The sequence below is a fragment of the Daktulosphaira vitifoliae genome, unplaced genomic scaffold (genome assembly GCF_025091365.1).
Source record: "Daktulosphaira vitifoliae isolate Bord-2020 unplaced genomic scaffold, ASM2509136v1 Scaffold_1, whole genome shotgun sequence".
NCBI classification, from domain to species: domain Eukaryota; kingdom Metazoa; phylum Arthropoda; class Insecta; order Hemiptera; family Phylloxeridae; genus Daktulosphaira; species Daktulosphaira vitifoliae.
The window spans coordinates 17,483,742-17,499,236 of record NW_026099572.1 but is presented as its reverse complement, the minus strand read 5'-3'; the positions used below and the strand labels follow the sequence as shown (position 1 = coordinate 17,499,236).

The window sequence follows — 15,495 nt, the reverse complement described above, 5'->3', positions numbered from 1 at the left end:
TACCTGAATAGGCAAACGCTATAGAAACAATGTAACCATAAGTTATTACTGTATCGTAATTTATTATGAAAATATATATAAAACAATATTTTATTTTGACTGCGTAACGTTCGTGTTATTTATTTTCAAGTCGTAATCTGTAATACTTTTATTGAACTTGAATATAAAGAATTTTTTTTTCTAATGTTTGAGAGCACAGATTAAATACAAAAATAAACGCACAAGCAGCTTAATTTATTTGATGTTTCCGTGTAGTTTTAAACTTCAATATTTGCTTAGATAAAGACTCGCATGACAGTTAAAATACATCTAAATTAATGAATCATTAAATTTTAATTGTTAAAGAAATAATTGAATTCATCGATGACACTATAAATTACAAAGCACAATTATTACCCCCGTTAATTTTGTTATACTCCAGCGGGGTACGTAGTGTTTTTTGACGTTGATTTATTGTTAACACATCTTGTTGCGTTCACGGATTAAAGTCACTGCGGGTTTCCATTTTTGGATGTTGCAGTCTATACGAATGGTCGACTTCCCCGCCGCGATTACACCGCGTCTTCCCTTGCCGGTGGTCTGCAGTAAGTCGTTATGCTGCAGTGGTATACGACCACCACGTTTTTGGGTAGTACTTCCTGAGTACCACACGTATACTTTCACTATGACGTGCTTTCTAGTATACGTACTGCAGAATATTTATATTACCTCAAGCACGAATCAGACATTTGGTCGACAAACGAAATGAATATGAATTGGTTTACTTAGCGTTGTGTAATTTTTATACATTAATTTGAATCTGGCGGATCAGTCAAATTTGAGTTGAGTAATCAATGATTCGCTAGAAAGAGCACAAAAATAAACGAAGCAATCGATCAATCTTTACATTATTCAAAAAATATTATGATCAAAATATTGTAAATCTATTTTATGACAAGTTAAACCGGACGTAGAAGTCAGTACGTGTATTGTGTTTGAAACACAGTTTTCGAGCCATAATCGTCAGTCCATTTTAAATTCTGCAATGCATATCGATTGTACGATTTATAGGCACAGACTAGAATACGTTATATCCTAGGTCAAATTTCAAACTGTAGTGCACAATTTCTCAACAACGAATGGGGTCTAAGTACTTTGTACTTCTCTTATCAACTAACACGAACTAACAGCAAATATGTAGTTTGTATAATTACTAAAATTGATTGTGCATTGTGGTGGAATCAGAGGCCGACGGCCAGGGGACACAAAAGTTGTGGCTATTCTGTTCACTTTATAATTTTTTAGACGTATATATCAACAAAATCGTTCTTGTGAGAACTGGAAATTTTCATGGACAGATACAAAAAAAAACACATCATGATAAAACCAACAACTTTTCAACTTCACTTCGAACCTAAAAATTTGTGTGAATATTATGGTTTATTGTTAAACACATCATACTATTTAACATTCATTCATAATCTGGTTGATGTTAATACTAATTAAATAGAAACAACACATGAAACATAAGTTTTGTATTATTTTAGAAGTGCATACATAGCATTGCAATTATTAGATGTCAACATCAGGAATATCAATAAAAGCAGCTGTCTACCACGAAAATCATTATAATGTACACATTCCATCACGTGCATTTCGTAAAGCCTGAGGCCAATTGAAAACTACAGGGCTAACCTTTTAACGTTTTGGCCAACAAAACCTATCCTCGGGCTCCTATCCAATAAAATTATACGATAGTATGAATTAAACTGACGCCTGCATTATATATTCGACCATTAACATAACTCAATACCTAATGCGTTGGTAATAAATGTGCCAAATCAAACCGATTGGTGGCACCTTCTCTTTTTAATTTTGCTTCTTGTATACTCGAACTAAAACAAATTAAGCATTAAAACCTAACTTAAACATAATCGATATAGGTTATAACTCATGAACTAACACTTTAAAACTTTTTTTTATACATTCAAAACAAAAAAAATAATCACAAGTTATGTGGTATAGTTGGGATGTGGGAATATTTGACAATGATTAAAATCACAATTATTAATGTGATAGTATAATGATATACCATTAATCATAAATAACCCAACGTTTCTGTGTAATCCATATAAAGTGTTGAATTTTTTAGATTATTCCAAAAACAACACCAACTTTTACTTCCTTAATTATATCGTGGCTACAAGTTTTATGATCTATAAGTATAATACAAAAATAAATACTTATGATAGTAATTAAATTTAGATTGAAATTGATATTCGATAATTTAATATTGTAATTTTTATGGAGAAATTATAAAAAAAAAATAAAGTAGTTGTATATTTCGTTATATCTATGGCAAATATTTTTTATAATTATGGATTTATCAAAAAAATAAGAAGAAAAAAGTTCGATTTTTCCGACCCTCTTTTGAGTTCAATAGCTAAAACATTTATTTGTAAATGGCAGCCCCCTTCCTTTTAATATACAAATTGGATGGAAATTTCAATAAAGCTAGCTTATATAATCAGTTAAGTGTTAAAATGATGTATAAACAACTATTGTGATCATGTTGTTTATTTTAATTGGTTTTTTCTAATTTTAATGAATTTCAACAAGGTGATAATACAACATCGTTAATTTATTTTGCGATTTTTTTTTTTAGCCTTGAAGAAGACGCATCATTGATTATTGTTTATTTATCATCTCATTTAAAGAAAGCATAAACATCTACAAACATTAACATATTATACACCGGTTGGCTGTCGATAGTTGTTTGAAACCATTACAAATCAAACAGCGGTAACAAGTAGGTATACTTGGACTTGGATTCACTGGATTGACTTCACGTATTGGTTTTACGACTACAGGTAACCTATAAATGTAACGGGTGATATTCATCGGCGTTTTACGACACCGGTCGGCATGTAAACATTTTAGTGAAATAGTAATAATTAAAAAAAGAAGTCAGTTGGAATTATTGTACAAGCCGTCGAAATTTATGCATCTTGATTGGAGCGCCTGGCCAGAGAGTAGTCGTACCATTTACATAATGGACTTCTACTATCCTTGTCCTCGTTAAAACTGTCAGCCGTCACAGTAATAACAATCCTGAGAATTAATTGAATATAAATTTATGATGTTTGAGAATGAATGTGTTAAGTCAAAATCAAACCAATTTAATTATTTTATTTTTAACTTTTCAATTAAGGTGTGCTTCCAAATAGCTTAAGCATCAATGCTTCTAGTTTAGATGACACACCTTACTTTAATTACAAAATTACTTAACATTTCTAAAACTATCGATATTGATGAATCTTGTAAGGAACTGGTGATGTCAACATTTGTCTGGCATATGTAATATAAAGTCAATTTAATTAGAAAAATCTCAAATGATTTTCCTTTTAAGGAATGAGATCAATAAAAATGAATTTAGTTGAGCTAATTTAAAAATATTTTATTATATCGGTTTCGAAGTCTGACACCGTTTTTTAAGTTATTGAAAAATAACGACTGCATGTCAATTAGTTAAGACAGTAGTTTAAAAAAAACTATAGCATATTTGATTTGGCCTCGAGACACAAAGTGGCCAAGAGTGTTAAAAAAAAAAGTCTCAGATAAATTAAGTCTTAGCTAGCGCATGATCCAACCCGACCTAATCGCCTACGTTATTTTCCAATTTTTTTTAGTCTCTGCAATACTCATGGTGGTCTAAATGATTTTCTCTGTTATTTCCGTTAACTAGTCTCTATACACAAGTGATTTATAACTTGCATATATTTACAAGTATCTGCCTTTAACCGACAAGCACGTTTTCATTTACACCTGATCAGCTAATGAGTAAAGATATCACCTCTGTTTAAATTTTGCTTTGAAAACAGTCGGTTGCACATTGTTCCGTAAAGAAAAATATCATCATTAATTTAAAACAATGGTAGTGCGTATTTGTTCCTTTTACCAATAGTGATGATCTTTATAAAATTATAGACCAATATGATTATTATTTGGCGTTCCTTATTTTTTGTAAAATGAAAAAAACATTTAAATATGTTCAGTATTAGTAAGACATATATGTCCATAGCATAATTAGTCAATGCTTATAAAACATTAACAATACATCTAATATCATGTATATCTAATAAATTTAATTAGTAGCGTAGTTTTAAAAACCATATATATATTATAAATAAATCTATGTAAAATGAAATTATCTATTAAATACACAAAAACATATACTTGTATTAGAATTTTATAAACTTTCTAGGCGACACTAAAACGAATCGAGCCGTTCCAGTCTGGAGCATGGAATTGCTATTTTTTTAAAGCGATCAAGGACTCGTGGCGTTTTATGGATACACAATGAGATATTGGTTTTCAAAAAATACTAATGTGTATTGTTCAAATGCAGTGACGGCATAAGACGACAAGAAAAAAAACATAAACGAAGGAAAATCCTTAATGGCATTATCTACGGTGTGGGTTGGAGAAATAAAATTTTAAACACAAAGCCGATCACTTCTGACTGTCAATGATAAACGACTTACCGAGTTACACGGTAAAAAATGACAGACCAATGTTGTATGTACATTATCGCTGCTATTATTAAGGACCGGGTGTACGTGTTGTAGATGGAGCCACCGCACGGTGCGCCAGACACCGACCAACAGTCAGCGGCGGGTAGCTCAGCAGTTCTTTGGCTGTATCTTCGACGGCAGTGCAACGCCAGAGGTTGTCCACGTCGCTAGTCTCAAGACTCTCTTTCCGTCCGCCGTCGACTTTTATGTATACGCCGTTGAGTTGAATATTTTTTATGTGGATTAAATAATAGTGTAGTTCAACCATCGTGGTTAGTTATTATTGTAAAAATATATTGTATCTATTCAGATATATTGTACTTGGTGTTTTTCACCGTGTGGTCTTTTAGTGCTACAGAAAATATTATATTTATGACTTGTAGATGATGATCATGAGTAACGAAAACCAATACCTTAGACCGGATTACTTATCGCCCTTGCCATCGGTAAGTACTATTTTTTTTTATTAACAATACCACCACAACAATTAATGAAAAGAGAAACACAGTAAAAAAAACATGTTTTTTTTCAACTTCACAAATAACAAAATACGACATTATTTGACACGAATCCTAAATTATTTGAACTAAAATAAATAAAACAAACGACGATTTATGTCAATAATGTATTTCAAATACATTGTTTTATTTTACTATAATAACCGTGCAAAACCAATACTAGTTTTAATTTTTGTTTAAACTCCAGTGATTAAGTTGAGTTTCTTAATTGTCTGAATCGATTAATTCTTTATAAAAGAAACAACTCGTATTGGTATTTCTAACTTTTTTATTATTTTGCAAATGTGACATTTTGCCGAATTAGTAGTTGCGATTGGCGGATTATTTATATGATTAAGCTTAGACTCAATGGAAAGTCACAAAATCTTATTTCTCTCTGGCGAAAAATTAATTTTTAAAGGGTATGTTAAAAAATTAATAGTTTGTGTACATATTTTTAGTTTAAGTGTTAAAATTTATTCAAATTTCAATTTTATTGAGTGCACCCAAAGTCTAGTTGTTAGAATACAGAAAAACTATTGATAGGAGTTTTATTGAAACATATATTCTTGGAAATGAAAAAAAATAAAATGCAAGTTGTTTTTTCAAACATTTATTATTGAAGTATACTACTTTTTATATGTGTACACTTAAAACAACATTGAAAGTATTTTTATACTACTCTTGTTTTCAATGTTTCAATGATTATTTATTATTATTTATGCAAAAAATAGAAGTACACATACTATTGTTTTCAAACTATGGAATCACATTTTCTCTATTATTCCTACTCCAACCCAACGTAATTTTGTAATTTATACAGGCTTTTAGTATTTGTGTAACAAATTATTCTAAACATTATATTGGCGTCTATTATGTCCTAATCTACGCAATATTTTAACTATCACACACACCGTCATATTATCATATAAGTTATGACTGGTGAAAAATATCGATCTTGAAAGAAATCGATATTCAGACGGCGATATTTTCTTTGCATTGTATAATTTTTTAAGTATTGATAAAATTATACCTCTGCAGTTCCTCTATTTGAAATTGTCATAGTAATAAATGCGCAATGTTCCCCGTAATTTAAGGTATAATACTTAATTATTTCTATAAATAATCTAAGAGACGAAACACTATTTTCTAATAGGAATCGATGTGTCGATTATCTAGAAGCAATTTAATGTAATCTAAATTTCATTTACCAAAATACCAATTTTGACAAAGATATTACAAATTACATTAGTGAATTTTTTTTTTTCATAATCTTACAATTAGTAATTGTTCTAAATAAATCATTCGCAGTTTTTTAACGTCCGTGTTCTTTTTGATCAATGTTATTTATTGAATTGCCTATCACCTACAAAGTCATTGTTCACCAATAGCTATTTTAATCCCTACAGAGCCATAAACAAAACAAAAATCTAGGCGTCAGATAGTTTGTTCATCGGCAGAAATTGTACTAAAATGTATTTGAAATAAAATTTCATTGTGAAACATCGATAAAATCGATATCGATCGATCTTACAGTGAATCGATATTTTAAATTTAATATCATCAAATGGCGTTTAGTATGTGGAAATTTGGCTAATCGCACAGTGACTTTTATGAGCATATTAATTACTCAGTTTCTGTGCGAACGCTCGCCATGAGCAAAAACGTCGTTACCGAGAATCGCGTGTAACTAATGCGCGTCAAGGAAAAACATGCCGTTTCGCATCTGAAAAACGTCAAAAACAATAATAATTTAAACATACAGATGTTACTTGTAGTGGTATTGATTTGTGCGAACACGGTCGGGAATGTCGAAGGCAAAATAATAAGTAATAGCATAACATGTATATTGGCTTCCATCACGTCACGTGTCTCCGCTCCTTCGCCGGCAAATCGATTATACTGCAGTCGCATGTGCCGCCTGTCTCATCGAATTTGTGTACATGTGAACATTAGGCGGCGATGAGGGAGGGGCAACGGACAGATTTCACCACCCTAGACACCCTGTCACGTCGTTAATGGTGTTCTTCTCGGTCGCGTCCTTTTTTTCGCCATCGAGTGTTCGCCTCGTTCGCTTACCGATCGCCGAACGGCTCCTTTAACGACGCGACTTATGATTTACGGGCAACCCCATTAGCCGCTTAAGTCAAGCGGCAAACGAGACTTTTTGACGGTCAATTTATCTCCGTGCCACAAACGCCATTCGTCACGAAAATATCAACAACAATGAAATGTGGCCGCAATTTTTTTCGTTGCGCGAATAAAAAACCATCGGAGGGTGGTACAGTGCGAACTGGTAATATTGTGTCAACATCGTGTTCCATTCACATCCATCACGGATTGACAGAACTGCGGCATTGTCGTGCGGTAGTCATGCAAGAATTGGGATTTTAAAACAATTTTTTAGGTGTTTACACGCCAATATATTTCAGTGTTCGTTAATGCTTTTATCTGCGCATTCTTTGTTTTCAATCCAATTTCAAGTTCCGTGTATAATTTTTTATCTGCGACCTAAAAGGGTCGAATGAAACAATAATCGTTTATCAGTCACATATTAATTGAGCATAACGAATTGCGCATAGAGTATGCATTTTTACTTTTTTTTTCATTGACATCAATAAAAACCGGTCGTTTTAATTCTAGAGTCACATTAATAAATAACACATTATAATCTAATCAGACAGTTTTGGCCACTACTATTCTTAGTGTACAATTATTTGTACATTTGTCAATTTGAACTTATTATGGTCGCTAGTGAATGTGACACAGCTTTGATGTTCCAAATGCGGACGCCCATAAACTCTTAGTTAATTGATATTAACGACATAATTATTACTCTATCATCTTTTAACATCGTTTAGGTCGGATATTGAACGTACGTAATACGAATTCGACCTGCTCACAGTTACTGTTGCGACTACTTCATAACAATGTGTTAAAATTAGAGTTAAATTCAGATCATTTTTTACTGTACGACCATAGGCGTATACCATCGAGGAGAGGATTCAATTAATTTTCGACTTGTTTGAACGCTTATTAAGCGAAAAAATTGAAAATAAAATTTGACTTCCACAATTATGATGATAATTTCATCATTTGCTGAATTAGTTTTAAAAATCATCATCGAAGAAATAAGAGTAAACAAAATCAGTTGAATCAATAATAATATATCAACTAAATTAATACTTATTGCACTCTCGAAATGAATACAATAATTATTGTTTTCACATGAATAATATTAATACAACTGATACTAAGCGTATTTGGAGCATATTTATTTCAAATACACTGTTAAATTTTAGATTCTCTCTTGACGTAACTTTTTTTATCGTCGATTTTCACATATATCATATTAACGTATATAATGCTTGTCATAGAATAATTCATGTAAAAAAAACTTACATTGAAACTTCTTTGAACTTTTAACAATGTGACAATATTTATTTTTGTTTAAATTGGAAACTCAATATTCAACTTGGATTTATATTTTACAACAATAAATTTTTCAATCGCTAAAAATAATTATGTTTTTGTTGAAAATGTTCAAAACTCCAAATTAACTCATAAATTATACAGTAGACTATTATTTTTTCTTTTATCATAAAGTGAAATAATAAATTAGTAAGCACATAAAATGTGTTTAACATAATGACTCAATGTTTTTTTTAGTTTTTAACTATTTTAATTGTTTTGTTACAGTTGGATGCCAAAAATAGTCCATTGGCTCTGTTAGCTCAAACATGTAGCCAGATCGGTGCCGATGTGCCTACAAAACTCAATGGAAACCACAATGACAAGAATCATAATACTTCTACCAACATCAAAAAAACCGGCAACGACTCCCGAGACAAGCGGTCGCCTTCGCTGTCGTCCGCTGCCTCTTCGTCGTCTTGTTCGAATAGCGGCTCACCGACTAACCGCGTCTCAGCGACATCAGTTTCAACGACTCGATCCAGCTTTAAGCCATACGAATCATGTGTAGTAAAACCTGTCGCTGAACCAGCCACAGTGGCTACGTCCATCAGCCTAGACGCGACCATTAGGCGGGCGACGCCACTGAACGATAGGTGTAGCAGTAAGGAGAGTTCGTCTAGTCGGAAGTCACCAATTGAAGATAAAAAATACGAGTCAAAATCTGTTGATACCAACCCCATAACGGTTACACCGGTAACATCGACAGCCGCCAGTTACCATCCTCATCATCATCTTTCGCTGGCTGCATCTCCTATGATGAACCCTTATTTCAGGGCTGCTGCCGCTGGCCCATTGCCATGTCGGGATCCATATTGTACAGGTTGTCAACTAGCTGCGCAATTGGCTGGCAGTGCAGGAAAACCACCATGTCCGGCCGGTTGCGTCCAGTGTGAGCCTAAAAGTCATCAGCCACATCATCACCCACAGCACCACAGCATGGCTGCAGCTGCGTTCGCACATGCTCAATTGGCCGCGTTGGCAGCGGCTGCAAACCAGTTGCCGTATGTTTGCTCGTGGATGGCGGCGTCCGCTGACCTACCATCTTACTGCGGTAAACGATTTGGCACTTCGGATGAGCTGTTACAACACTTGAGGACACATACGTCTGACCCTGCGGCCGCCTTACCACTATTACAACGGTCATATCCGACGCCTCCGCTGAGTCCGTCCACTAGTCGCTACCATCCATACGCGGCAAAACATCATTCAACGTACTTTGCAGCGGCGGGCTATCCATCACCACTGACCTTACCACCCCATCCTAGCCTTCTGCCACCATATTTTCCGACAGCGTATTCGCCGTACGCCCCAAGACTTAGTCTGGGCACTTCACCGCACACATGAGAGCAAGGCTAGATACGATAAATACCGTAGAAGTGGTCTATATAATATTTAAGGATGTTACTGACAGTCGTTGCTAGCAGTTATTTCCTATTTGTTTCACGCTCTCCTAGTGCGCCTTCGATCGCAAAAACTGCGTCTGACTGGACGTCACCGATTACAAAAATTGAAAACTATGAAAACTGTATCTTTAAACTGTTCAACTGCAATTGTTTTTGGAAATTCTATTTCACGTGTTTCTTTTTTTAGATGATAAATTTGTTAATTAACTATTTTTATAAATGTCATACTTTTCATTTATCCATTAATTTATTTTTATTTTTGTTAAAAACCTTAATGTTACCTTGTTTTATTTTTTTTGTTATGTGGTTTTATTATTATTTATTATAATAATAAAAATATTATTATTATTGTCATAATTTAAAAAAAATTTAAATTGTCTATTCTTATTTATAAATAAAATTAATATCCAGCATTTATTTATATAGATACAATAAATATTTATTGTATTTTATTACTTGTAAATATAAATTAATATATTGTTTAACTTGAGTTTTACTGTCATTGTATATAGAAGAATATAAAAAAATAATATTTATAGACGATGAAAGAAAAAAATTTAAATAGTTATATTTGTTTCCTAATTAAAAATGTGTTACTAAGTAACACTTTTTTTAATTATCGATAAACGATAATTGTGTCCAATAGTTGTTATATGATAAAAAACACATTGCTGTCGTGAAAAAATTATAAAATCAAATAATTTATATCACATAAAGGACTTAATTAAAAAAAAAAAAAAGGAAAATTGTTAAAAATTTAATGATCTTTCGATTTTTTATTAAGCCTACAATACAAAGTATTATAACAGCATGAAAAAAAATCTAGTTAATAATGACATTATTTGAATAAAATTTTTTGGATATAACTGCTTAGATATCAGATTAGATTCTTGATGTTAAAACATTATAACTAAATAAGAACAACCAACATGTGTATATGCATAGAAATAATTTAACAAAGTTTTTCAAAGTATATGTGGCAAAAAATATTTTATTTACACAATAGTACTAAGTTAAAATTAATTTTAAATTAACACGTCCTCCATAAATGTACATTCAACTAGCGTTCTGCCTGTTGTATCTTGTCATAAGAATATATTGCAATGACTATAAGTTACATGATGTTGTTATTGGTATTCTAGTCGTAGAAAAGTGTTTTGACCGTCAAGGTATTTACTATTTTAGTCAGGTGACATCCTTTTGGTAGTAAATTATGTGTTTGCTCATCAAACACCGGTTTTCGACTCAAAAGTAGAAAAAAACGATGGTAGAAAATAAATAACTAACATAGTAAAGGATATTGAGACTCATACAACAAAACGACTGTCGTCAATGAATACAACGACCACAGCACGACGTACTTGTCACGTGGATCTTGACGACCGTAGGTAAGAGGTGACAAAGAACTTAGCTACTGACGGACCGAACGCTGAAAAGGTCAACGGTACAAAACTTCCCCGCACCTATTGTCCACTGATTGACAAACGAGCGCTTTGAACGGTCTGTGTCGCGTATGGACTATATAATTTGTAAGTATATTATAGTTGTCTATGGACTTAAGCACGTATACGAGACACATAAGGCTACTTCATTCTAAATTTCAGAATAACAAAACAGATAAGTGAGTGAAATGAATCAGTTCGAGAAACACTGTTCTTTGGATAAATAGGATTCAAATAGGACTCGAGTGTATTAAAATAAATATATTATTGAAAAATTCTGAGAATTTAATAGCAAAATTATTTAACTAATTTATATAATAGAAAACGATACAATTAGGAAGATAACTAGTTAATTGAAACTTTTGGAACAATATTTCAGAAGTTACTAACAATTTAAAGTGATGACTGGAGGTGAGGAGTGGATGCTGCTATTTTTATCATTAGTCATTTACCAACCGTACTCTTCGTCACGACAAGGTATAAAAATGAGATAAACATCCAAAGTACTGGCTCTAATATTGTTATCGACCAGACATTTTCTTAATTAGATTAAATTTCATTTTAAATGCTTGTTAAGTATTTATGTTTCCATTAAAAATAAAAGTTGATAGTTTTTGAAAATATAAAGAGATGATTCTAAAAATTAATTATTAGTTGATATATCAAGAAATATATGCAACTAAAAGAAATTAAACATTTTATAATTTCAATATTGTATTTATTTTGAGAGAAATACAATGGTTTATGCAAAACCGTACATCTCGTATATATAATTTAAAAAACCCAGCACATGGGGGTCGCGGCACAGTGATGACATGGCATAGTTGGATCAAGTATAATGATATCTGACAGTGATTAAAATCACTATAAAAAAAACGCTTCGATGCAAATCTTTAGATAGTGTTTAATTAAAAAAAATTGGTGGATTATTCCAAAAGCTATATGATCTGCTATTTCCTTATTAATATCCTGATAGAGATAAAGTAAGTGGAATGAAAAAGGGATTATTAAAAAATATTATTTCTCATAAAAAAAATGTGTTGATCCATACATTTTTTAATAAGTTATAGCATTTTAAAGTTAAAAATGTAAAAATAAAATCAAGAATTTTCACACAAAAATAACATTCGGTAGCCAATTTCACCGTGAAGACAAAATAAAGTACAAAATTTTTTTTTCCATAATAAAGTACATTACATTATCTTTAATTTAAGATATATATAAAAGTGCCAGACTTTCCGGAAAACTTTCAAAAGTTAAGTGTAAAAGTAAATTTTTTGTGAAAAAGTTGTCATTTTAAACCCCCCCCCCCCCCGAGCAGTAAAAGTGTCAAATTTATAAAAAAAATATACCAAATGAAAGGTAATTATATCATGCATCGATATAAAAAAAATTATTCTATTGATTTGGTTATTTTTAAAAAATATATGGCAATTTTAAGAAATAAAAATTGAAAAAATTTCGAAAATTAACGATTTTTAAATTTGTAATTTTTTTGGAGGTTTCTCTCATTTACGGGGAACAAGGGAAATTTTTTTAATTTTTGAGGGTAATTTCTTCGATAATATACGATTAGTGATCTTTTCACGTATTGTTAAAAGAAATCCGTTCGATGAGAACTGAGAAAAAGTGCTAACAGACACAAAAAAAAAAAAAAAACCTTATCATAGTAAAACCAATAATACCTTCTCAGCTTCGCATCGAAGCTAAAAAGTTATTATTAGTTTTATGACAAATATGTATAAAAATTAAAGTGCTTGACGCAACACTTGTTTGCTTTATATATATATAATATTTAACTTTTATAATAATCAACTTTTAAGGATCAAAAAAAAAAATAAGTTAAAAATATCATTTTGAATTGAATTTTTACACGGAGTATTTTTAACATATTAAAAATTAATAATAACTTGATATAAACATTTAAAAAAAAACCCAGCACAGGGGGGTCGCGGCACAGTTGTGACGTGGTATAGTTGGATCAAGTATAATGATATCTGACAGTGATTAAAATCACTATCAAAAATAAACGCTTCGATGCAAATCTTTAGATAGTGTTTAATTTTAAAAAAATTGGTGTTTTATTCCAAAAGCTACTTGATCTGCTGGTTCCTTATTAATATCTCGATTAAGATAAAGTATGTCAAATGAAAAAGGGTTTATTAAAAAATATTATTTCTCATAAAAAAATTGTGTGGATCCATAAACTTTTCAATAAGTTATAGCATTATAAAGTTAAATATAATATAAATAATAAAATCGAGAATTTTCACACGAAAATAGCATTCGGTAGCCATTTTCGCCGTGAAGACAAGTCCAGAGGTCAAATTTTTTTTTTTCAAATTAAAGTATATTACATTAGCTTTAATTTAAGATATATATAAAAGTGTCAGACCTTCCGGAACATTTTCAAAAGTTAAGTTGAAAAAGTTAATTTTTTGTGAAAAAGTTGTCATTTTAAATCCCCCCCTGTGGGCAGAAAAAAGTCAAATTTACAAAAAAAATATACCAAATAATAGGTAAAAACATCAAGCATCTATATAAAAAAAAATTATATTGATATGTTTATTTTTGAAAAAGTTACGGCAGTTTTTAGTAAAAAAAATTGAAAAAATTTCGAAAATTAGCGATTTTTAAATTTGTAATTTTTTTGGAGGTTTCCCACATTTACGGGGAACGAGGGAATTTTTTTCAATTTTTTTAATGTCTTCGACTAGATACGATTTGTGATCTTTTGACGTATCATTGAAAGAAATCGGTTCGGTGAGAGCTGAGAAAAAGTGGTAACAGACACAAAAAAAAAAAAAAAAACACATCTTAGTAAAACCAATACCTTCTCAGCTTCGCATCGAAGCTAAAAAAAAATTTCAAGTGTTTCAGAATATTAATAATCTCAAAAGAGAGGTGATAAAAAAATCTAATTTCGGACTTGAAATGAGCGTAAAAATTTGGTTAAGTAAATTGGTATATTGGTCTATGATCATTAAAAAATATATTATTTTAGTAATTTGATTTTACTTTAATAATTTTTGTTTTTTAGATTTGTGTTTAATAGCAACATGTAACAAAAAATTTGGAATATTACAGATTGTTCGTAACACACACAAATAAAGTTAAAAAATTAATAAATTACATAGTAAAATTATTTATAATAAAAATTGATCACGTGTGGCTAATTAATTAAGTAAAATTAAAATAATATTAAAAATATTATTAATTTAAAACTAAAAAATATTAAAAATATCAACTTAGCGTTGATAATACAATAAACTTAGTGTATAGCACACATACTAACACCCTTACTAGAAAAAGCTCCCTTGTATACCCCTAGTGACCTTATCACCTAGTGACGTCATCACAAAGTAATATTATCACATTTTGCCAGCTAACACAAGTGTAATAATGAATTTTTCAGTTGGCCAAAATCCCAATTAAAGAAATTGTTTTTATTTTTAAACATTTCTATTGCCACCCTAATATTAAGTTCTTTGTAATTATTTACGTTTTTAATTAGTTTTTAGTTTGAATGGAGTGATTATGTGTCAATAAATGTTCAGCCACTGGAGATTTCTCAACTTCTTGATTTTTAATATTTCTTAAGTGCACTTTAAATCCAACTCCTATATTTCTTTTTGTTTGTCCTACGTAATATTTATTACAACTTTCACATTGTATTTTGTAAATGCCTGATTTCCCCCCTTCTTCTACCTTATATTTAGGGTTATCTAATAAATCTCTTAAATTATTACTTTTAGAAGTTACTAAAGTAATACAAAAATTCTTAAATATTCTAGTTAGTCCATTTGAGATGTCCGAATAATATAAAATTGGTGAATTACTTTTTGTTCCCCCATGCTAGTGAGTGTACTAGTTGCCCTCCTTTCTTTTTTCCACTTTTGTGTTCAAATTAATTTTGAAATTATGTTTTCGTTATACCCATTAAATCTAGCTATTTCTTTTATAACCACCAGTTCTTTATCAAAATCTATTTTATTCATCGGATTTATTCACCGATTTTGCTTTGCCAAAAATACATAAGCCAGGAAGTAATATGAGACCTATTTTGTTGAATATTAATGCTCCGAATTACGATTTTTTTTTTTTGTGGCTTTTGAGTTTAATATTT

The 15,495-nt window shown here is 30.9% G+C and overlaps 2 protein-coding genes across 5 annotated transcripts in view; both read left to right on the top strand.

Annotated features, from left to right (window-relative positions):
* The window catches only part of LOC126910485 (soluble calcium-activated nucleotidase 1-like), a 219,825-nt gene that overhangs the window by 119,477 nt on the left and 84,853 nt on the right, over window positions 1-15,495 (top strand). Inside the window, exon 1 of one of the 4 annotated variants that reach the window (XM_050693102.1) lies at window positions 12,715-12,724. The exons of 2 other annotated variants lie outside the window; for them this stretch is intronic. The gene's annotated coding sequence lies outside the window, so the exon portion shown is untranslated. Of the gene's footprint in view, window positions 1-12,714; window positions 12,725-13,871; window positions 13,882-15,495 lie in introns of those variants that run through there. One more of the 4 variants, XM_050693101.1, reaches the window with a different exon arrangement.
* LOC126910482 (zinc finger protein Elbow-like) lies at window positions 4,259-10,185 on the top strand. The gene is made up of 2 exons (XM_050693091.1): window positions 4,259-4,999; window positions 8,750-10,185. The coding sequence occupies exons 1-2, from the start codon at window positions 4,937-4,939 to the stop codon at window positions 9,866-9,868; spliced, it is 1,182 nt and encodes a 393-aa protein (XP_050549048.1). The 5' UTR covers window positions 4,259-4,936; the 3' UTR covers window positions 9,869-10,185.